This window comes from Montipora foliosa, chromosome 5, assembly GCF_036669935.1.
Source record: "Montipora foliosa isolate CH-2021 chromosome 5, ASM3666993v2, whole genome shotgun sequence".
Classification (NCBI taxonomy): domain Eukaryota; kingdom Metazoa; phylum Cnidaria; class Anthozoa; order Scleractinia; family Acroporidae; genus Montipora; species Montipora foliosa.
The window spans coordinates 3,414,026-3,439,431 of NC_090873.1; the positions used below are offsets into that span (position 1 = coordinate 3,414,026).

Genomic DNA, 25,406 nt, shown 5'->3' on the forward strand with positions numbered 1-25,406 from the left:
GAAAAATTGTCCATTGATTTAATTCTTCAGACTTTATGTCAGCAGTTACATTGACTAAAGTGACCAACAGCGCTTACATCTGACTTGGTTTACTTCAAATCGTTTCTTTCATATTCTTACTACCTGTCCATTAACAGTAACGATGAGCAGATAGCAGCGTTTATTTTTCCACTTGTGTGTGGCAAATATCCCGATAATGACACAAACGTTTGTATTCACAAGTGCACATGTACCTCAAAAATGGATAAATATCCTTCAAAAGGATCGGACAAAAACATTGCTTCGACTAGAAATTGTGGAAAATTTCAAAGATCTTTTGCAAAAGGCGTAATAAAGGTAAGGTTCCCCATAACATTGAGACTAATTCAAAACTTCTATACCGAAAGGGTTCATGGAAATTTCCATGGACCCTGAGTGCTACTCAGTTCCATTACCAATATAAACTCCCTAGGACACTCCCAGTTGACAAGTAAAATGTTCTGGTGTTTGACAGAGTAGAATCGTCTGGTATTAAACAGAGTAACTCCGTTAAAGGGAAAGTACGATCGAGAAAATGTTTCTCTAAATTACTAAAACGTTTCCCCAGGAATTCGAAAATTCCAAGTTTTGTCCAGTTCCCTGTGAAATTGTGACAAGAGCACTTTGAAGTTGCCTCTTTCGTGACTTGGAGAGGGCTATCTTGGATATGATGTGTTATGATGTAGCAATAGTCAGCAAACGTGTTCGACCTTACCATGCTCTTTGTTCCCCAATCTCTTTCTCAATGTTGTGTGACCTTTCTGCTCCAAGAAATTCAAATGTAAGATGAGCCATGGTAAACGGTCTTGTGGTTCATTAGCTAGTAGGCCAAGTAGGCCATAAGTGGGACAGAAATTCAAGTCACTTGGGCGGCAAAAATTAGCCAGAGCAAATGTAAACAAGACAAAAACCTTGAACATGCGACATAGAAATATTCGACAAGCGTACTTTCTTTTCTTTTTCAGTTTTCACTCTCTCTTCTGCGACAGCCGTCTTTGATGCTTCAGCAAACTTATTTGTTTCGCCGACGAAACTTTCAGATATTGCTCAATTCACATAGCAAGGCTCCTTCACAGCAACAATTACCTCTGTTGGTGTTTTACGCTTTCGAGGCGGATGAAACTAGACACTTGTCTATTAAATTAAAAAAAAAAAACCAGAAGATTCCACCGGAAAATGAAGATTTAAAGAAAAGTTTAATTTTGCCTGCGAAATTAAAACATGGATGAATTCCTCAAACCTGAAAACCTGACTGTTATATTGTCTGTTGGGGTCTGTCATTTTGCCAAGGAGGACTTCAAGCGGGATCTTCAGGTACATGAATATTGGTCTTGGCAACATTCGCTTCATACTGAAATCTCAGTCAACCAGTCCAAAATATCATTATATTGGAGTGAGAAAACTGAATCAAGCAATATATTATTGACGACTTTCACCGTTATGCGCTTTTCCAGGCAGTAAAATAAACAACTTGAAATGTAGTTAAATTTTGTTAGCTTTATAGACACTACTGAAAACATTTACTCTTACCATCCGATGGAAATATATAAATCTAACAGGGATCTCGTAGAAAGCCAAAGTAGACAGATTAAACTTGATTTCCAGGCGTTTATTTCACAGCGATGAGCGCGGGATAGCACTGCAAGCTCTCTTTCACTTCGTAAAACTCCTGCATATAACTCACATATAAAACCCTGTTTAAAGACCACGAGGTAAATCTGTTTTCATGGTGGAGCCAATATAAATACAATTTACCCTTTTAGTTTGGTTTAAGATTCAAGTCTACAATGTATTGCTCTGCTTGCCTGTGTGTCCTTTCGTTTACATCAAGTACATCTATTCATCTGGAGAAATCCTTGACTATCGCTATTCCATAGCCTCGTTTCTATAAACAAAACAAAGATGGTGGATTTCAATTTAAAATTGCCCATTTTTGAAGCGTTATTGTTGGCTATTGAGCCCAAATATGCGGTCAAATATGACAATGCAGGCAAAGAACATGCGATTCAGGGAAACTCCCGGAAGTCAATGGCTTCAATCTAAGTATCTGATAATTATTATTTATAATATCTACTGTAGTGATGGCCGAGATAGGCTGGCTGATGGCTGGTTCTAGTGAGTACAATAGGCAGTTCCAGTCCCAGAGGCATTCGCCAGGATCTTGGGATGGATCTTCTTGAATTGTTATTTCAGATGCTATTTGCTTTAATTGAAATAGTTGGTGATTATTTGGTTTCCTCTTAGTAGCTGTGTTCAGATCTCGTGTTTCCCAGTTTCCTATATTTTGTTTGATTTTGTTGTGTGTTTCCAAAGCCATTTGCTTGATTTCTTTGTGTTGGTCGTCTAAGTCTACTTCTAGACTTGGGTTCCTTTGTTCACGGTTCCTTTGTCTGGTACTGCTTGATTGTGCTTGATTGTGCTTCCCTTTGTTCTAACTGGTTATTGATCGCATTTGCAATTCTTTGGTTGACTTGTTAATATGTGCGAGTTTGTCACGGAGATTTTGTGGCGATTTACTTAAATACTCATAGCCCATTTCGTTCCAGAAATTAAAAGCTATTATTTTTATTGTTGTTGTGGTTGTTATTATGATTATTGTAATTATTATTATTAATATCATCATTATCATTATTATTATCATTCGATGGATTTTTTCCTTCCTTTTCATTGGCCGAGAGCCCACCACGTGACCTGAAAATAACTGTGTACAAATATATCTTTTGCTGCAAATAATATTCTGCTCATGCGTAATTGAAACCACGCTCTTGTGTGAAAATGGCAGTTCGCATTCCTGAGCTTTCAGAAAAAGATTTAATCGTTGGGAATTGTGAAAAATAAAGTTAACTCAGTCATCGAATGATGAAATAATTATTGAACTTGGTTATCGCAAAATATCGTGATTTGTCAGTGTCTCGCAGATCAATTATTTGCCTCAGCCTTCGGCTTCTGCAAATAATTGATCTGCTCGCCACTGACAAATCACGATGTTTTTCTCAACCTCGTCCAATAATTGTTAATTATTATCCTTATCATCATCATCATCATCATCATCATCATCATCATCATCATTATTATTATTATTATTATTATTATTATTATTATTATTATTATTATTATTATCCTTGCTTGTCAGTCTTTTACATCACATACTGCCAGGACGCTTCCAATTTCCTTAGGATCAATGGTGGAGGGCGGGGTAGTGCTTTACATCGGTAGAATGCACAGAACAGGGATTTGAATCCCTTCAAGCCGGAATTTCACTATCCTTTCGCTTCTACTAAAGAAGTGTTCAAACTGAAAAGATCTTCAATCTCAAAATGTTTCATGAATTCCGGAGTTCAAGTAAACGCCTTTTTTCATTTATACAGTCTATATACATTTTTCTATACATTTGTCTTTCCACTTGGACGAAATTCAGCGTCCGACAGTAACGTCCTAAGTCGAGCGCAAAACCGTTTGTTATGGGCCTGTGTTGTTTCTATTACTATTCTGCGCAGTAACGATACAATCCGGAAGGGGAAGATTGTAATTTGTAAACATAAAAGCCATCACATCGTCTGATGCCAATCTGAACTTTTTCAAAACAGCACCGATAAAAAGCATGGAAGCACGCTTGTCTCGTGACAATTCCATCTGCCTGCGATGGGTGCTCTCCTTCAAGGAAACCCGTGTGATCGGTCCCGCATTTATGAAACGGTATACAATCTTTCGTAAGCTTTGCAGCCATTCTTGTATAGGAGCTTGACTGGAATCGATACCATCCCTGTGGGAGGTTTTGGTCTGTCTTGTTTCCTCTTCCAAAGGACACATGTCGATCCGGTTCACTTAGAACATTGTACTGGGAACATTCTTGCGGAGCTGTACAATACAAAACGAAAACAAAGTAGTTGCCAGTGAACAATTTGAGGCCGCAACCCCTGTTCCTTCGCTGAAGTTAAGGTAAATTAATAATTCTAGCGTTTGAATTTCGAGCTAAAGTAAGATGAAATAAGAGGCTAATTTGAATCAAACCAAAAGAACCTACAACCATTTTGGGAAAACTGAGGTGTACAAACTATTTCAAGCGTAACTACGATTAAAAATCTCACCTTACTTACTTATGGACTTACAACTCGACAGCAACGTGTCTACCTGCGCAAGTGCAGTAGACACAAAAAGACAATCATCTTTTTCTTCGAATTTCGAAATTCTGTGAATGAAAACCACGATAACCTAAACTTTTTATCTCCCCTTTCGTAAAACTCGTTGTTCTTCTTTTTTTTTTTTTTTTTCTTTTTTTGCTTCTTCAAAGTTTTGTTGTCGGTATCAACCTGGTGCCTATGAATCTGTATCTGATCAAGGTCTTAACTGAAGAGAACAAGCAATTAAAATTGGATGCACTGTAAAAGATATTTTAATTTTGTGACAGTATTGGGCAAAGGTCATAATTCTCTCTTATATTTTAAAAAATACAACCACACTTTTGAATTTTCGGAACATGTTTCGATGTTTCAAACATCATCTTCAGCCATAGTGAGTGTAACATTAAAATTTTTGCAAGATAATTCGTATATATATATAACTAACCATACAATGATTCTTTGTAGATTAAATGTTCCTTACAAGTACGTAAAATTCAAACGAAGCAACAATATTATAGAGAACACAACTGACATAACGGTAAAAGTTTAAAAGTGTAATGCTAAACTGACATGATCAACTTGTTTGTTGAGTTCGGGTTTCAACCGCTGAATATGGAAGCTCTCCTTGATTTTGAGTTGATAGAAAGAAGTAGCATTATCAATAATTTTGAAGCAAGAAACATCACAATTATCGTGACAATTTTTAGAAAACCTAAGATGCTTGAAAATATGAGAATTTTTGTCCCGGAAAAGGTGCTCATTTACACGTGTGTAGAAATGCCTGTTTTCACCAACAGTTTAGCATTACACTTTTAAACTTTTACCGTTATGTCAGTTGTGTTCTCTATAATATTGTTGGTTCGTTTGAATTTTACGTACTTGTAACGAACATTTAATCTACAAAGAATCATTGTATTGATAGTTATATATCTATATACGAATTATCTTGTAAAAATTTTAATGTTACACTCACTAGGGCTGAAGATGATGTTTGAAACATCGAAACATGTTCCGAAAATTCAAAAGTGTGGCTGTACTTTTTGAAATATTGGTAACACTTGTGCTATACAGACCATTTGGAAAATTCTCTCTTAATATAAATCATCTCACCCTACAGACATTTCGTGCCATGGAACAATTTTCATATATGAAAATCCCGCCAAAGCTGAAATTCATCCAATCAGATCGCTACAATAAGCAATTCAAATTTCCATAACAAAAACAAACGGTCAAAAAGCCTGTCGGTTGAAGGTCGGCCTTTAATGCCATAGGAAGTAGTCTGGAATCTAATGTGATGCAACTAAATGACGTTCCCAAAAGCCCTTTGCATGAGCATCGCTTGACATCCAAAAAGAAGGGAACAAAGATGAATGTCAAATTAGCAAACAAAGAGTAAAAGGAAAACATCAAATGGCAGTTGCGTGATATAGCACATGTACCTATTTCACAATGATGTCCAGCGTATCCCGGATGGCAGTTGCATTGGTACGTGCCAAGTCTGAAGGAAACAGTTACGCATGCTCCGTTGTTCTGACAAGATGCACGGGAACACGGATTCTGGAAGAACCAACAATTTATCATCAGTGAAATTCTTTTTTTTCTGGGGTGAATTGAACGGTTGGATCGGAAACGTTTTCTATGATGTCTGTCATCATCCCCATCTTCATCATCATTTGTTTGTAATGCAGGTTAAGCGCTTGAGGAAGGGAACTTCAATTCACTAATTACAATATAAATACTAAGTGAATATCTAATCCTAAGTAGTAAATTGCTGGGTTATTTGCGAAGGTTGAGGTAGGAGGACACGATACTGTTGTCCTTTTTTCGAGGAGGAAAAATGAAAAAGTCTCAGGCAACTCTTCTTGTCCAGGATTGTAGGTAAACTGTGTGTAACGAAAAACTGACTTGCCCTCTGGCGAATAACACTGATTCCCGGCAAAGCTAATTTTAGAGCACCTCGTACAAATTTGGAATAAACATGGACAATTTGTTCAACTTTCTTGAAAGTCATCCCTATCCTTGATCCTCAGCTTCGGGCGACAAAAAGAGAACGCCAAACAATGCTCTCCAAGTGCTAGAACTTCAAACTCAATCGCGATTACGAATAATTAAGGTTAATCGAATCTGATAAGGACAACTGCAAGAGCCACAAATACAGAGATACTGAGACATCAATAACAAATGATTAAAATAAACCTATTTTAAGAGAACTACCGGTATATATATTGAAGAGTAAGTTTTACAAAATTCCATAGAACATGAAGATCGTCTTTGATAAAACTGAAAACCAAAGATCGGTATGGACGCGTATAACAGAGATGTTTATTATCGTAGCCTTTTGCCAATCGCTCTTGTCCTTCAGTTTACGAATCTTACCTCCATTAACAAACCGTAATGATTAAAATGTTGATCCGCGGCTAGTCTTTCTTCCTCCAGATAGCGATTACTACGAAGAAGTTCGCATCGAAATTGACCTTTTTCATCAGCATTTAGGGCCACGTTGAAAGACAAACACAAGATGTTCTGCAGACAAGCCAAGCCACAATCTGTTGGGCTTTTTACAGACTTGCTTCGAAGACTTTCAACTTTTAAGCGATAGAATAAATGAGATTCAAACCAAGACTTCGCGAATTCGGCATTCACAAACAAGTTGTAGTTGAAACTAAATATCAATGCTAAAAACGTAGCTTGTGTTTTCATTTTCTTGTTCGTACGGACAGTTTTCCAAGGAAATACAATTAGTTTGCCTTTGAGAAAACTTTATATGCTAACTAGTAAGAAATGTCTAAATATTTGCGGATCATTTTCAGTTTTGCGCCAGTGTTATCCAAGGGATCTGTTATGATAATTATCAAAGAAGAATGCAAAAATCATACACAACAATTTATAGTAAAAACTGCCTTGAACCAAAAGGTACCTGCCTACATCAAATTCCCACAGCACTTCTTCTTTTTGCTAAAATAAGATATAATTAAACAAAATACGCACTTAGTGGATGCGATAATAAACTTTGATCTTTCCTAAGGGCACGTACGAGGACCAATTACTTCTTGGAATATTTATGCAAGATGACGTTTTTAACGCCTTCCGGAAACTGAATGTAATGCTACATAGAGAATACCTGAAACTGGATAAAACAAGACACTATCGACACCAAAAACCGCAATATGTTCCTAAAAAAAAAATTAATAAATTAATAAAAGAGAACATGATTCGATATGCTTATGGACGAGTATGAAAACGCGTATTCTGTCAAATTAACGCTACCAATTACAGTGTACATGCAATTAGCTCACCCAATTAAAAACGAGTGACACAACAAAATGAACCAATGGGCCCTTTGCAGCTGGCGATCACGTGGTACAGAAACCGCCATACTGGAGAGCAAATTGCGCACTGGGGCATCTAAAACAAAGAAACTTAATTTAAAGTTTCTTTGTTTTAGATGTCCTAGTGCGCAATCTGCTCTCCAGTGCAAAGGGCGCATTGCCACACTCGAAGTAAATTAATGTAGCCGGCATCCAGGGAAAGAAAATAAGAACTGTTAGTTTCGTTTCTGAATGGCCAACAAATGACGCAATTGAACATTATTTTGCACATACAAAATCGATGTCTTTCATAAAGTCATTTGAAAGAAAATATTACAAGGAGAATTAGTTTAGACAAACGGAACAGTAACACTTTTCTCAAATGACTGAGTAGGACGGAACTGAAGTCACAACCCTGAAGTCTCCATTTGAGATGGAATGCGGCCTATCAGTTTTGGGTATCATCTATTTTTAGCACGGCTACTGCTAGATTTTTGAGGGGGAAAACATGACGGCATTGTGTTGCTTGCATGATCCGTGTGACTTCTTGGTTACAGACCAATCAAAGGCGTTGTGGTCATAAGACCCAACCTGATTGGCCATAATTTGGCAGGACCAGTATTCTAAATTTAGAGAATAAAGTAAACTGATAGGCCAAATTATAGAGATTGACACTTACCAAGATATATACCATTTACCAGAAGAAGTGGTCGACGCTAACATATTGTATTTCATACCAGAGAATGATCATAAGTATCATGAAAACAAAAAAAGCACAATGATATTTTGTTCATCAAGGTAAAAAAAAAAGGCTTAATATGTGTAGGTTTATTTCAACTGAACGTCCGAGACAAATGCTTTTTATTTTCAATTCCACTCCAACACAGTACAAACTCTAATACGGCGCTTCTATTTCTTGCTAACTAACTGAAGCAACTGACAACTGAAGCATCTGTAGCTAAGGAGTAAAATCCCACGTTTCTGTCAGCTGCCTGTTTCGTTTACCTAAATTACATCTCATTATTTACAATGTAATTAGTTAGGAAAAACGAAAGTTCAATATTTGGTCACTCTGTATTGTGTTAGTTGACTATGAAGATTGAAGGCACAAATTTGTTCGAAGATGCACTAATCCCTTCTCGAATTTAAACATCGTTTGTAATTCGTACTCCAATTCAAATTGTTACTGACGTTACTTGTACACGATTCACGACATGCACGAATACCGGCGATTCGTACACGAATTCAAACACATTTGTAATACGTACATACTGTGGTTACCAATAACTTTTCACGAAGGCCTTGCCAAGACAGGATGCCGAGAAAATGAGGAAACTTCGAACAATGTGAAGGAGCTAAAATCTGTTAGCTTTGTACCTTAGACGTCAACTTTTAATTTTTCTTGATTTTCGAGTGATTCAGCCCCCTAAAGAGAAGAAAAATCTGAAAAATATCCCGAGTTTGACGAAAACGGCGAGAAATATGACTGGAAATTCAAAATTCATAACCAAACACGGAACAAAATCACCCGAACTAACCCAATCCAAAAATTCTGTGCGTACCAACACCTGAAATATGTCGGGCACGTATGTAGACTGGCAAATTCGGCATGGCAAAAAAAGATTTATTTTAGTTATAAAAGAAGAAAGAACACCAGAGACCCGTGGGTTCAAAATGAAAAAAATCACACGTAGGGAAAAACGCAGTTATACGGAAATATCAAGGATGGCTCAACGAATTTTCAAATGAAGACGCCCCGGGGCAGCAAAAGAAAGGCGCCAAGTGAGAAACCATGATGACGATGATGAAGTTAGGGAGAAGAAAGTTCCATGTTTGATCAACCCGAAATTGTGGTAACTGACAGTGAAAATGCCAACAAAAATTTGAGGGATGTGGAAAACGAAGACCTGAAAAACGAAGATCGAAGACTTGAAACAAAGACCCCTTGGTAAAGGGGTAATGACAGTAAAGGGTAATGACAGGAATGATGTGTTGTGCTATATTTACCATCGATAACTGAGCTTTTTTTTTTTTCCTGAGGGGTCCCTCGTTTTCCAGGTCTTCGACATTCCTCTTCCGGGTCTTTGTTTCCCACACACCCCCACCATCTGCCCAAAGATTTATATAGAAGCAGGATGCTAAGAAAAAAGCTTCTGGCTATTCGAGCGAGCTAACCTCTTTTACTTTTGATGTGTAATAGATGTAAAACGTTTCATTTAAAATGCATGATTAATCTAGATTTCCAATAAGTATTGTTTGCTTTCCTGACAAATGCGTGATTCCTGATTAATGACATGGCAAAGACAACCGAAATAACTCATGTTTTACAAATTTGTTGTCTTCGTAAGCCAGTAACTAATTAAGCTGTTCAATTTTTGATAGTTTAGTCGAATTTACCAGTTTTCATTCGAATCAAAACCTCTGTGTAAGTGTTGTCGGAAAATGGCGCCAGGTACTACTGAATTATTGACAAAGCCGAAGCCTTCCTTTTGGGATAATTCGTAACTGGATGGCTCCACGTGTGAACCTCCCTGAGGAAACTTCATCCAGTTGCTCTTCCAAAGCAAAACACGCATAAAAGTTAGTCTATTGAATTTTCCACCTTGGATATTACGTTTCTAGCTTTCTGATTGGTTCATTCAATCTCGGTTGTCAGCTCATATACCTTTTAACCCTTCGGCTACGCGCTTCGGAGTTGGCTATTTACCATATCATGTCCAACGCGCGCTCATGGAACAACTGTAAATTATTCGCTTTTATTTTGCTGGCATATGGAAATTAGCCTTGTGCAAGTGGATGTCACAGAAAGTTAGCACTGCTTGCCAGTGTAACTACGTGATTAACCCCTCAAATACCTCATTTTATGTTGTTTTTTTTTTGTATTTTTTCGAATTCATTCTTGCTGTTCTTTGGGAAAACGTGGTGCTGAAATCCTCGGACAGAACGATTAGCTTGGTTGGAATAATGCCACATCTACACAAGCTCGTTTTCGGAAAAACGCCTTAAAAGATTCAAAGATTCCTACCCGTTTTGCTGATGGCGACATTTGAAAGCGAAAGTTGAACGTTTATAGAGGACGCATATTTATTAACTGAAAGTCCAAGAAACAGACCGTTTCACATTAAAAAATATTGAAATAGATATTTGCAGCAATAACTGTAGGAGCGGTATCATAGTACGTATGACCCTTCGCGTGACTATTAGTGACTGGGTATCCCAAGTCAGAAGCCAATGTCACGCAAAAGGGGAGCAAATGAGAACATTGCTTCATATAGGTGGGTTGCTTCCAGATTTTGCCATAAGACGAATTAGGAAACAACGGTAACTTGCTTTGTCGTAACAAATCCCGACGTTTTTCTGATTCTAAAGCAAAAAAGGCTTAATTTATTGTAAAAAAAGCTGCTCAGTTCCCTCTTGTGTCTTTCACCGTTTCTAGCTCCACCCTCTCAGTCAACCGTACGTACGCTAGGTTAAGTTTCGAAAAATCTTAAAAACACAACCTCGTTCCCAGGGTGCTCTCTCTTCCTTCCTCAAGAAAGGAAGAGAGAGGACCCTGGGAACGACCACAACCAGGTTTTCTGAGCCCGCGAGACTGAGCACCCCCAGCAAACCATTGTTTTGACGAAAACCGATGGTCAGCAACCTTGGTTGTCATTGCTCATTCTCGTGTAAGATGTTTCTTTACTTCCGCCATGTTCCACTGTTGATGACCAGGAATAAGAGATACAGAATTTCACGAAGATTATTAACAATTCTCTCACGAAATGTCATATATAGAATATAGGAGGTTACTTGAAAAAATAGGTAGTAGTCTTGAAGAGTTTGGAATGACTAAATTATTGTACTGGTGCAAGGACAAGATACAAGCTGAACACCAACATAATATTCACAATGTTCATGAGCTTTTCGAAGAAATGGAAGCCAACAACACCTTGGGAATCGATCGATTGGAAAACTTGAACGAACTCTTGAGAGTCCTTGAAAAATGGCGTTTGTTTAAAGAAGTTCGAAACTTCGAGATTAAAAGAAAGAAATACAACGATTTGCTCCAACAGATCAGTGAAGCTGTCGACGAGAGCATTGAAATGGAACGACTTATTTCAATTTGCAGAGGTAAAATACTCGCGGAAAGAGAGGGGAATATTAACGATACCCGCTCCTTGTTCAGAGAACTGGAAATTCAGAACAATCTGGAATTTAGGCGACTCGATATCCTGAAAGAGATCTTGAATTCAGTGCGGAAAGAAGACTTGCTTAGAGAGGTGGAGGACTTCGAGCGATGGCGAAATGACGAAGACGAATCGGCGTGCAGAGGAGGTATCTTTCTCAGACTGAAAAATGTTTTTGTCGGTTTACTCATTTGCTTGATTTGTAATAAAACGGTTTTAGTCGAGTTATTATCTATAAAAGTAGCAACAGCACTACTTATATTATATTATATTATTATTATATTATTATTATTATTATTATATTCACGTATTATTATTATATTATTATGTTAATAACATAAATTATTTATGTTATTAACTCAGACACGTACTTTAGAAGCAGACCCAACCATCAGAACAAGGTAATAACCCATTTTGGAGACATTTGATCGAGTGACAAAGTGCAATAATCTTTTAGTAGGAAAAAGGTGTAGGGCAGGAGCTCTTGTAACCTGCTATTGTTTGGCATTGTAAGCAGCTTCCATTACTGGGTTGCCAAACCCAGTCGGAATCTAAGTTTCATTTCGTGGTTTTTTTAATTTTAATTTTTTTCTTTAATTTTTTCCTTATTGGGAAAGTCTTGCCTGTCACTCCCCTGCTAAGAGGTGTCTTTGTGCATAGAATCTTCTGTGTGTATTTTGTTAGCTTTGAGGGGGCTGGGGTAATGTGTAGATTTCCCTGGTGTGCACAGGAGAACATTTAATTATTAAACCTGCAATGGCATCGAAAGTCATTGTAACACGCATGGCGTTTTAGTATATCTTTAAACAAAATATACCCTTATGGAGCTCAAGAATGGAACGTCAAATGGATAAATAAGACAGACGTCAAAAAGTAAAAGTCTGGAATCTTAAAGGCGAGGGGTAATGGACTTCGACAACAACTATCGCCCGTCGAGCCGAAATCAAAGTGAGCTGTATTTCTAATAATATTTTACCAAGTGTGCTGTTATGTATAACACTGAAACCAAATGGAAAATTCTCTGGTAACTTATGGGTTCAAAAAAGACAGAGAAGGAATCGAATACCTTAAACCTTAAGTGGATCAGTGCTCTCTGTTCTCTGCACAGTCTTCAGGTAAAAAAAAAATCATTGGAAATGTGACAGCCAAGAAGTTTTTGAAAGAAAGATTGCCTCTAATAGCAAATATGTTGTTTGTTTCAAAAAATATTTCGTTGGAAAAGGTGGCGTTTACGAATTCATCGTGTTTTGTAATATGCAAGCTTAACTGGATAGCTTTTATGGCAATAGTAAAGCATTTTCATGTCAAAATGAGGTTAGCGTCTTTCTGTTGTGTTAACTTAATTAAATACACCACGCCTCGTGATTTTGTATTTGTCGTGTGCTTTAAACTTGATTTCCACTCTCAAAATTACCTCAAGAACCTACTTTTTGCATAAAATAAGCTTTTAGAATGATGTTCTTGTCTTCTGTGGTGATACTTGACGATTCGGGAACATTTTGTGAAAAAATACTTATAATGGATCACACACGCAGCTTGATTGCCCCAACTTGCCGGATTATGCATAACATCCACTTGGCCTTTTGACATCCCATTGAAAAAAACTCATAAAATATTCGCAGACCGGTCGATTTCTCTGAAATTTTAAAGGGTGCTTGCTAACGAATAGAGAAAGATTTTCACAATAACTAAAAGTTCCTGTGTTAAGCATGGAAATTCGACAAAGAGGTTAATGTGACTAAATTTGTTGCGTGCATTGCTATTTTTGTGTCTTGATTGCTGTGCATATTTTGACAGAGAATATTAAATTATGAAAAAATATCTACGCAATACAGATAGATTGTTAAAAAATCTTTATTTTTAGCGGTTATTTGAACATAAAAGATGGAACGCTTGATGAGAAATAATATTTTTGTTGATATTTGAAAGAAGAAAAATTTTGCGGGAATCAGGATGTGGTGAAAATGAGTTAACAAATTTGCATACTTGCGTTGAAATGTGATAAATGAGGAGACAGAAAATTTTATTTCCCGAAGTTCATTCAGTTGACACAAGGTGTTCACGTGCACCTTTACTCAAGAGCGTGTTTGTTATCTTTAAACTGAATTTATTACCAAAGCTTAAAAAACAAAGCAACCATATTTAACGTTGATAACTCGTAACAGTGATTCAACTGACAAACCTGAGGTCGACGGTGCGCTCATTTTACTCCCCCCTCTCCATCAGTGCTCCGTTTTACAGGTATTTAAAGCTACTTAGCTACACGGAAAGGAAAGAAGTCGAAACAAGGATGCGAGATCCGGGAATCGAACTCAAGACCTCTTGCACCAAGGCCGCGCACTAACCGACTGTGCCATCCTTGCTCCTTTAAAATACACTGAAAAGACCTCAAAATGGGAAAAGACCTCAAAATGGGACAGGATATTACAAAATAATTAAAGGTGTGAACGTGTGAGCCAAAGGGCTTCTGCTGGCGCGACATGTGGGTGACCCTCAAATGGTCTTAATGACCACCCACTTGAAAAAATTAACTGGAACCCTGCAGTTCAATACCACCCAATTCAGTGCCTTCAGTTTTTGTGTAACAGGTACCACAGGCAACCCAGTGTATACTTTTATAGAGCATCTTGTTATGTTAAAGTCTAAGTCATTGTTTCAATTGTTCAGTCTTTTGGTTTAGGCTAGGGTAGAGAGCGCATCACATTATACGTTACGAGAGCTGCTAGATAGGGAAAAAGTGGTATCTCGCTGTTACATTCAAAGATTCGTTGTAAAAACCAATTTTATGATAACTCTTATAAAAGTAACAATAATGGTAATGTGATAGTGACAGCGGCAGTGACACTGGTAGTTGTAGTTTGGTGAAAGACAACCTAATTGGCAGTGCAAGTGACATTTTTGGAACCAGAGCCATGGGCAATGACTTTGTGCCATTGACCGTGTCAATGATAGTGGCAGTCAAGGTCTGAGTCAATGGCAGCAGCAGCATCCATGACACTGTCATACTGAGCCAGTGTCAGTGCCATACAAATACGCATGCAAGTGGCCAGTGTAAGCGACACTGCCAATAGCAGTGCCAATATTGGTGGTAGTGGCCATGCCAGTATTGGTGCCAGTATCGATGGCAGGGGTGCTGCTAGCAGTAAGGACAGTCGAATTGGAGACACCTGAAAATTTCAGGTGGCTCTAATGGGACTCAATCCCACAACCTCTGCGATTGCACTACTGACCAACTGAGCTATGAAGCCACACAGTTGGGAGCAGATCAATTTGTTGAGCTCGTGTGTTCCCTTGAAAGGGCTTGATGAATGAAAGAAGTGTACATTTTGAAGTGCGGGTTGTAGACCAAATGGAGAAGTGATCATTGCACGTATCTGAACAATATAAAGCAATTGTCTCTTATAATAGACACCTGACAAATTACTTTGGAGCCACCTGAATATTTCAGGTGTGTTCTATAAGAGACAATTACTTAAATTGTCCAGATAAGTGCGACGAGGATCACTTCTCCATTTCGTGTACAACCTGCACTTCAAATATACATTTCTTCACTTTGTAAGGTTTGTCACATTGATGGTGAAAAATGCTTGGCAGTGACACTTAGTGACAGTAGCCATCAAAACCATAACTGTGACAACCACAGTCTCATGATTGTTAATATGCTATCTGCCCCCACTGAGTCATCTTCCAAGTCTGCTCTGGAGAGTCAGGGATGGGACTGCAGCAAACTTTATTTGATCAATTCTTATTCTAAAGGTGAAAGGGCGGTCATGTTTGCTCATGCAAGATCACTTGGTGGAAGGGTATTTGGAGGTATGTTATGTTGAATTTCGCATTTCATTTCTCAAGCTGGAGAAAAAAGCTGCCAACAATCAGTTTCATTGATTTGAGAACTATGATTAATCATTGCTTTCTTCTGTTACCTATGAGGGGGTTAGTTTCTAGGGAAAACGTGATACTTCATCGATGGTAGAGTCAAACAAAAAAATTTGGTTTTATGAAACTAATTGATACAGACCCTAACACCGTAAAAAGATTGGATGACTGAGGCCGCCGAGATGTTTTGAGAGCCAATTCTCTCTAACCAAGAGCTAATAATTAAAACGTCCACCATTTAACTGTGGAAACTCGACCTTTTTCACCTTATTCGATGAAACCAAGTTTTCATCTTTCTTTTGTTAATAGTGTCCGGGATATAGGTCAACCTTCCATCAATGACTTTGGCCAAAAGGGAGTTTAAATGACAAGTACAAAGAGCTCAAGGTCTTGGCATATTAAAATATTTTGAACGTCTTGTCGTTGTTTGAAAAAGTACAGAACAGACCCTTTAACTTACTTTCCCAAGATGATACCTCGTGGAGGTGTATTAAGACTGTAACAATAACCCACCTCACCTCCATTTTCGGACCCATGACCCACTGCCGAGTATGTCTCTGCCTTGGCAACACTGCAATCACACCGGATCCTGTTGCTAGAGACCTGGGTAATGAAATCGACAGTCATTTGCAAACAATCGGATTCTCTTCCAAAGTCTTGCCTTTCTAACATTTGTGATAAACTTAACTTGTTATCCCCATTTTTTCCATTTGTCTAGTTTTGAACATGAAAACAATTTGCCAAGTGGGTGCAGCAGGCATAACACTTCTGACTGTGAAGGAATTATTGAAGCGCACAGACACGTATGAGCAACTAATGGCCAGCTTTACTGCTTGCGTTCTTCCTGCTGGTACACGACTCATGGATATAAGTCGCGGATGTGTTTGTTTCACCATAAAAGCAGACAATTTAGCAGCCCTTTGTACCTTGTGGAATATGTACCAGGATGGCACACTGAAGCTACGAGTGAAAAAGTTTGTTCTTACAGAGGAAATGAAAAAACTTGCTGGTGGTGAAGAAAATGTAGAAGTGACTGTCACCATCGAAGAAGAGGAATACGAGAAAGCTAGTTTCGAGTTCATTAGGGAACAAGGAGGTAATAGTAGATCTAAAATGTAGCGTTGAGAAGACATTCATTGAGATGACAACGATAACATTGTCTAAAAATATAACTCCGCGTAATTCTAATCATTCGGTGATTGTTCTACTAACGTCCGTTCAGAGTGGAAAGTGCGTGCAAACTTCCTTGGAACAAAAGTAGTATGAACCGTGGAGATATTTAGAGAACTCATTGAAAATAAATTGTGGGAGACTCAGTACACAAAACCTCAAATTTGGTCATTTAACGTTGTTCTTTGCACAGTATGGCAAAGAAATGCACAAAAATGCCTGCCGCATGTGCAGCACAATTATTTTATCTCTTTCAACCAATGTGTGATGTTACTGGTTTTAGTCGTTGCTGTCCTTATCTAAGTTCTCAATAACGTCTTACGTGCATCGACGAAGTGCAGTATTTCCCTTTTTAATTTGACTTTCAGGTTTCACAAAAGCAAATCGTTTTGGAGGAAGTTGGTAGATACCGACTGCGGTTTCTAGCAAGCTTTGCAGAACGAGGAAAGAACTTCCATTACCTAGTTTTCCTCAGATTCAACCATAATTCCGAGTATTCTGAGACTATTCGACTTAGATTTTCCACTTGAGATTAATTTGTCAAGACCCAGTCGTTAGACTCTATCAAGGGAAGGGGGGCGTTTAAGGTTAGGTTAAAGGTTGGGGGAGGGGAAAGAAAGAGAAAGGGAGAGGAGAAGGGAGTGGGGGAGGGTGTGGGTTCGTTTAGTCATTCATTCAATTCCGTGAAAATCATGTCTTTTGAAGGAAAACGTGCAGCAAAAAATCCAGGCTATTTCTGTTACTTGCGTTTCCATCAATTCATCAACTTAAAAGTAGTAAATTGATCTTTTTCTGCCCTTTATGCATTTTTTTGTAGAAGCAAAACCCCGTAAAACAATTAGAAGAAACTCAGATTCAGCACTTTCTGTCTTGCCCAACGAAGATGATGTGTCTTTGGTAAAGATGAAACAATTAGAGACTGCATTCAAGCTTCAGCAAGAAAGGATAGCAAGTCTAGAGAAAGAAGTGCACGTGCTTCCTAATCTGTTTTTGCAGGCAGAAAGTCCCCAAACCACGATTGAAAAAGGTAAAGGTGTTTTGAGTCCATAGTTAATGCTAATATTGTTATGGTAGCCTGTACAGCGCATCCAGCGATAGACGAAGTATTAAGAGAGGAAAAAATGTGCATTGTTTTGCGTAAATGCGCAGCAATCCTCAAACTCCGCCACAAATTGTAATTTAATTATTGCTTTAAGATGATTCGGGACAATTCAACAACTCAACCACTATTTGATCTGAAATGCTAAATAACGCTGATCAAAGGTTGAAATCAATGTCAGTCATGGTCATTCTCGTTAATCAAATTACGCTTGTGACTTAATTGTAACTTAACGAAACATAGATTACAGCGTTAAGGCCTAGTAATACGGGCAACATTTTTCGTGCAACTTGTCGTGCAAGAATCTTGCTTTGCAAGTTGAGATGGTTTGTTGCGCGTTGTTGTGCAACAATTTTTATGTTGCAAAAAGTAGACGTCGCTTTTACTTTTTGCAACGTGGAAATTTGTTGCGCAAGAAGGTGGCAATACGCGCAACAAACCAACTCAACTTGCAAAGCAACATTGTTGCACAACAAGTTGCACGAAAAATGTTGCCCGTATTACTGGGCCTTTGGGGAGGCTAACCACACAATTTGAATCCAAACGGTCGGATGCAACCAATTGGCTGGTTACAAAGAGTGATGGACAACAACAGAACATGTCCAAAGAAACAAAATCAAAAAGAAAAAGACAAATTAATGTGTTGAAGTTGTCGATTTAAAGCGGACTGACTTCTCTCTGATTGATGAGTAAAGCTTCCTTGACTTTAATTTCGAATTAAGTGACATCGGAGTCTAAGACGATGAATGACTCCTGAGAACACGGGTTTTTACATTCCTCAGCGGCCTGTTGATGTTTGCAGACATGACGACTCTTGTCAGAATTCAGATTCGGAAACATGACGCGTAGTTTCGCCAATATTTAACAAAGAAAGAAGCCTCGCCTGTGATCTGTTCTGTTCAGTTGTAAAGCACGTAGGAAGCGGATAGAGCACGAAAGAAGTGTAGGGTAAACAAGAGACGTAGTCGAGTATTTCCTCTACTTCTTGAGTGCTCTGTCCGCTTCCAAAGTGCTTTACAACAGAGAAGATCACAGGCAAGGCTTCTATATTTGTTTTAAAATGGAGAGTTTCTTAATTTTCCCACGCATTCAGCTAAAATTTTTGGAAAACGTCCGCACAAAATCAAATCCTACGAGTGGCGTCAGCCGTACATATGTACTCTCCAAAAGCACGCTGTTTAAACCAATCAGAGCGCGCGTTATATCTAAAGCTAAAGCTAACATAACTTTAAAAAAATTGGGAATGGAGCTCACTTGGGATCGTTGGCACTGGACGAATACCGGATTTTGTACGAAGAAAAACGAATTTGATATCTAAATTATTACATAACGGTTGACAAGTTGCCTCACGGCTGATACTATTTTGGGCAATGGTAGAGAACGGGCCCATATGTAAGGCAGTGTGCAGTTGCATTAAGGCTTGTTATACACATTCAGGCTTGAGCACACAGGAGGCTATGACCCTGCGATGGTACTTTACACTGCTGAACCACTAGATAGTGCTAAAGAAAACTTGTGCTTCTTGCGAAAAATATATCCCACCATCTCGTGAAAAAGTGCAAGCAAAACAAAAACAATGTCCCTTGCAGCTTGCATTGTACGACCCAATTTACATCAAAACTTTTTTTGTTATGTCTTTGCTTCGTAATTAACAGGGAGTGAGAATTGAGGAGAGCGTGATAATGTAAGTAAGATAAGCAGGTTCCCTATTAAACAAAAGGTCTGTTTTTCTCTTTGGGATGCTCTCAAGATTTGACGTAACAATGGCCTGCTCTAAATCCAGTTATCCGCATTTTTTCTTTTGTAGGTGACCTGGAGAAATCAAAGGAGAGTGATCGTGATCTGCTTGTTGAACAACAGGAGACGGAAAGACCTAAAACAGTGGATGAAAAAGGCCAAGGTGATTTGAGTGTATAGTGTGTATAGTGCGCAGCGCATAGGGAGATAGACGACGTGTTCATGTGCATTACAGCGTTAAGAAAGCTAAATAGAGAAGAAATTTAAATGGTTGGATGCAGCCAGTTGGCTAGTTACAAAGTGTCACGGAGCTGAACTCGAAAACCTTGAAAAGAATTGTAAGATCTTGTAAATTAGTCTGTTTTAGCTCATTTACATCTTATCACCCAAGTGGTATGGGTCAAGTCCGCTTTACAAAATTATAAAACAATCGCCCTTCCTTTCATTCAATTAGAAACTGAATTACGAGGGGCGCTGCTCAACGAGATATTATTTTTCCTATTAATGGTCCGAAAGCATAGATAAGGCACCTTATACCTTGTAACTTATTTCAAGTAAATGACGATAACAGTAGGACATACATTTTATGGAATTGCGATTTTAGAATTCCTAGATTCAATACTGTAACTTGAGAAAAACACTCATGAAGTTAGATTTCAAGGCCCGCTTTTACATGGTCGAAGTTAACTAGAAATGAGAGCAGTTGCATTTCGTTGGGGGCGTTTAAGAAAATAACACGGAGGATGATACTGGGAGATGAGATGCACGGATGTAGTAGCAAGTATGTATGCACCACGGGCAGCCGCTATATTGTCTATGTAAGATACGTTCTCGGAGCACAGCACCACAGCCAGATCTAGTTAGCTGCGAGGGGAAGAAGACCGGAGCACCCGGAGAAAAATTCTCGAGTCAGGCCGAGATCTACTGAAGCTTAGCGCGCATACGATTGCAGAGGTGGGAGGCGCGGACAGCCTGTCTGTCCAAGGTGTACAGCAGGAGGTATATTCCCGGAGGTATATTCCCAGACGGTCACCCGGCCCATTCAGTTGATAGTCCCGTCCACAAGAAGTTAACTTCGGTGAGCAAATTGGAACCAGTGTTTCCTTTGAGCAAGCCGTACTTTGCAAGGCAAGGGCTCCCTCACCTGCTATATGAACCACGACCTTCCTTTCAAAACTCAAGTTTTGGCGTTTTCATTTTCATAATTCTGACCATGAAAACTGTGGGTGAAGCAGAAAATCCCGAAGCAGCGAATCAAAAAGGCCAAGCCAATATAGGATTTTGTAATAGAATTCCTGCCATCATGACGGGCAATGGAGCGTCATGAGTTAGTCTCGACCAAATGCAATTGATGGACTTAAATATGACCGCCCCCGTTAATTTTGCGGCAAATAGATTTGGTTATATCCTATGATATGATTTCCTAATAATTCAGAGGAGCATGATCATATCAGTAAGATGACTGGGTTCCCGCTGAAACAAAAGATCTAGTATTCTCTTCAGGGATCCTTTAAAGATTCGTCGGGAGAGTGGCCTTCTTTAAATAGAGTTGTCTGTATTTTTCTCTTATAGGTGACGTTGACGAAGTAGAGGAGATCGAGCGCGATCCTTTGGTTGAACGCATTGATGTAGCACAGTGGTTTCTATCTTATATTCGGGAAAAAATTGTGGTATCCCAACACCCTGATATCTCAGATATTTATTACCACTTAGCTGCTCTATTCCGAGGGCGAGGTGACCTGGATGACGCAGAGCGGTATCTTAAGCGCGCTCTGGAATCCAAACACCCTGATGTCGCAGTTGTTTATTACGAGTTAGCCGCCGTACGCCGAGAAAAAGGTGACCTGGATGAAGCAGAGTGGTATCTTAAGCTTTCTCTTGATATTCGGAAAGAAAAGATGGGATCCAAACACCCTGATGTCGCAGCTGTTTATTACGAGTTAGCTGCCGTACGCCGAGAAAAAGGTGACCTGGATGAAGCAGAGCGGTATCTTAAGCTTTCTCTTGATATTCAGAAAGAAAAGATGGGATGCCAACACCCTGATGTCGCAGCTGTTTATTACGAATTAGCTGCCGTACGCCGAAAAAAAGGTGACCTGGATGAAGCAGAGCGGTATCTTAAGCTTTCTCTTGATATTCGGAAAGAAAAGATGGGATCCAAACACCCTGATGTCGCAGCTGTTTATTACGAGTTAGCTGCCATACGCCAAGAAAAAGGTGACCTGAATGAAGCAGAGCTGTATCTTACGCTCGCTCTTGATATCTGGAAAGAAAAGCTGGGATACCAACACCTTGATGTCGCAGCTGTTTATTACGAGTTAGCTGCTGTACGCCGAGAAAAAGGTGACCTGGATGAAGCAGAGCGGTATCTTAAGCTTTCTCTTGATATTCGGGAAGTAAAGATGGGATCCAAACACCTTGATGTCGCAGCTGTTTATTACGAGTTAGCTGCTGTACGCCGCGCAAAAAGAGACCTGGATAAAGCAGAGCGGTATCTTACGCTCGCACTTCATATTCGGAAAGAAAAGCTGGGATGCCAACATCCTGATGTCGCAGCTGTTTATTACGAGTTAGCTGCTGTGCGCCGCGAAAAAGGTGAGCTGGATGAAGCAGAGCGGTATCTTACGCTCGCTCTTAATATTCAGAAAGAAAAGCTGGGATCCAAACACCCTAATGTCGCAGTTACGTATTACCAGTTAGCAGCCGTATGCCGTGAAAAAGGTGACCTGGAGGAAGCAGAGGGGTATCTTACGCTCGCTCTTGATATTCGGGAAGAAAAACTGGGATCCAAACATCTTGATGTCGCAGCTGTTTATTACGAGTTAGCTGCTATATGCCGCGAAAAAGGTGACCTGGGTGAAGCAGAGGGGTATCTTACGCTCGCTCTTGATATTCGGGAAGAAAAACTGGGATCCAAACATCTTGATGTCGCAGCTGTTTATTACGAGTTAGCTGCTATATGCCGCGAAAAAGGTGACCTGGGTGAAGCAGAGCGGTATCTTACGCTCGCTCTTGATATTCAGAAAGAAAAGCTGGGATCCAAACACCCCGATGTCGCAGCTGCTTATCACGAGTTAGCAGCTGTATGCCGAGAAAAAGGTGACCTGGATAGAGCAGAGCTGTTTCTTACGCTCGCTCTTGATATTCAGAAAGAAAAGCTGGGATCCAAACACCCCGATGTCGCAGCTGCTTATCACGAGTTAGCAGCTGTATGCCGAGAAAAAGGTGACCTGGATAGAGCAGAGCTGTTTCTTACGCTCGCTCTTGATATTCGGAAAGAAAAGCTGGGACACCAACACCTTGATGTCGCAGCTGTATATTACGAGTTAGGTGCTGTACGCCGCGCAAAAAGGGACCTGGATGAAGCAGAGCGGTATCTTACGCTCGCTCTTGATATTCGGAAAGAAAAGCTGGGATCCAAACACCTTAATGTCGCAGCTGTTTATTACGAGTTAGCTGCTGTACACCGCAAAAAGGGTGACCTGGATGAAGCAGAGGGGTACCTTACGCTCGCTCTTGATATTCAGAAAGAAAAGCTGGGATCCAAACACCCTGATGTCGCAGCTGTTTATCAAGAGTTAGCTGCTGTATGCCGAGAATAATATGACCTGGATTAAGCAAAGTTGTATCTTACGCTCGCTCTTCATTTTCGGGAAAAAAAGCTCATCGCGCAGAATGGTGCAGCACATCCGGGAAAGGAAAGGAACTTTATTTAAGTGTCTAGTAGATTTAGCGCTGGAGCACTAATTGCGGACACTGTAAAGTGAAATTAACAATTAACACAACAAGTCAAATGTTGGTTTTTGAGGAGAGGGGAAACCGGAGTACCCGGAGAAAACCTCTCGGGGCAGAGTAGAGAACCAACAAACTCAACCCACATATGACTCCGAGTCGACGAATCGAACCACATTGGTGGGAGGCGAGTGCGCTCACCACTGCGCCATCCCTGCACCCCCAGTCAGGGACCTCATCTACGCTCGAAGCGCTTAATTTGAAATGTCACCGTCTGCCAAAAGCCTCCAAATACAAAGAAAATGGGGGGAATAGTTAAACGTGGTATGCATTCTAATCCAGTGCGTAAAAGTTAACCTTTACAGCGGTTAGGTTTACCCTGGAATTTTCAGGAGAGATGTTGAACAATCATTTAAGACCTTTTAGACCTCTTTTGGCCTTGGAAAAATAGTTAAAAATCAGCTTCTAAAATTCGCATTTTTCGGTCCTCTTAGCATGGGAGAAATACTCATTAAAAATTCATAACGATTTTTCTTCTTGCTTAGGTACTTATTTGTTAAGGTTTAGTGGGCAAAAGAAAGCCTAAATAAGCGCGTGAAGTGTCCACCAATGCGAGAACAAAGGGCCCGTAGTTAAAAGGAAGTCCCATTGTTCTTGGGGGCGGAGTTTTGCTTGCTCCAAAAAGTCTCTCAGGGTTTTTGGACGAGTGATTTTCAGAGCACATTTTCGTGTTTACGGAACAGCATCTGGAAATAATAGTTTTGATACAACTTCCACACGTCCTATTCATTCCAAATTTCGCCCATGTTTAGTTCAGATTTAAGCTCTGAGATTTATCTGCTCTACTTGCTAAACCTGATGACATTAACAATACGACGTGGCAACAAAAATCAGACCTTATTCAAAATTACCCTGTCATCTGTGCAACAAAATTTGAACACATGTTACAGCTCTTTATAGAGGACGTGTTAAAGAGTAATCTTATGCCTATTGGAGAAATTGTATACTTATTTCACAGGGTTGAATTCCAGCAAAGGGGATTACCTCACATACATGCATTATTTTGGGTATCTAGTTGCATATTAGAGCCCACCGTGCTGTTACACAATTATCCAACTATCAATGCTAATGCATAAAGAAAACTTCAGCCTGCCAATTTTAAACAATCGCGGTAACTTTCATATCCACGAGTAACGACAGTGGCACTTTGATTCAACATGTTTTCACTGTCTGATGTGTAACATTACAAAGATTTAGCGGCGTGTTCACGTGAAACGGTAAACGACAGGCTACGGCTGATCACAAAAACTTGAACTTCTCATATTCTCCAATGAACATAGAATTTTTCACACCTGGGTTAGGATTCAAAGCAAAAGTTGAATATATCAAAGGTTTTAAATTTAACGTAGTTTCTGTCTTAACTGTGAGGCATCAAGACGACAATGTTATTTCTATTTGATTGTTCAACATGGAAATATTTTACATATTAGAATCTTTATGGGGTCATTCAATAGCATCGTTATTTTCACTTTTTTAGTTATTACGTCATTATATATATTATTTTGGTCTTTCTTTATTTTACCATAGTTACTAAGATTTTACACAGGACAACACAATCCGTATTTAATAAAGGCTATCCACCCATTCTAACTTGTCTCTTCCTTCTAAGACCGTGTTCGATATCTATGGCTAACAAGCGATGAATCAGCTAAAATCAAACAAGTTTCTTTGTGTTCTTTTTTTTTTTTTTTGCAAAGCGCAGATTTCAGACCGCTGTTGAAACAACGTTCAGGGAACGCAACGAGTAAATTTGTTAAATATCTGTTCGGAAGGGAGGTTGGCTAGAATTTTCGAATATTCGAGCTTAGACTCTTGAGGCACACTAAGATTTTAGACATTCCCTGGATATTTGCAACTGAGCCGAAGTCATTTTTTGCGGACAATTCGCAACAGGATAGCTCCACGTGTGAATGCCCAGGGGAAATTCATCCACTCGCTCTTCCGAAGCAAAACACGCGCCAAATTATGTCTATCAAATTTTAGACAGCGGATATCGCGTTTCTTGCTTTCTGATTGGCTCACTCAATCTACCATCCCATATCCAACGTGCTCAAGGAATAATTGTTAATTTAGTGTTCGCTTTTATTTTGCTGACATATGGAAATTAACCTTGCGC

The 25,406-nt window shown here is 39.3% G+C and overlaps 2 protein-coding genes across 3 annotated transcripts; one reads left to right on the top strand and one right to left on the bottom strand.

The window, feature by feature from the left end:
• Positions 1-1,147: 1,147 nt before the first annotated feature.
• Positions 1,148-6,882, bottom strand: LOC138003398 (uromodulin-like). Its single transcript, XM_068849448.1, has 3 exons — positions 6,516-6,882; positions 5,579-5,696; positions 1,148-3,876 (listed from the first exon to the last, which is right to left on the bottom strand). Exons 1-3 carry the CDS (start codon positions 6,837-6,839, stop codon positions 3,503-3,505), a joined length of 816 nt encoding a protein of 271 aa, XP_068705549.1. The 5' UTR covers positions 6,840-6,882; the 3' UTR covers positions 1,148-3,502.
• Positions 6,883-11,116: 4,234 nt separating this feature from the next.
• On the top strand, positions 11,117-24,864 carry LOC138003393 (uncharacterized). 2 transcript variants are annotated; one of them, XM_068849440.1, is made up of 6 exons: positions 11,117-11,764; positions 15,373-15,429; positions 16,211-16,588; positions 17,480-17,689; positions 19,569-19,661; positions 21,071-24,864. In XM_068849440.1, the coding sequence occupies exons 1-6, from the start codon at positions 11,212-11,214 to the stop codon at positions 23,098-23,100; spliced, it is 3,321 nt and encodes a 1,106-aa protein (XP_068705541.1). In that variant the 5' UTR covers positions 11,117-11,211; the 3' UTR covers positions 23,101-24,864. The 2 variants fall into 2 exon arrangements, with proteins under 2 accessions (XP_068705541.1, XP_068705542.1); XM_068849441.1 differs by having other exon boundaries at positions 17,483-17,689.
• The last annotated feature ends 542 nt before the right edge of the window (positions 24,865-25,406 follow it).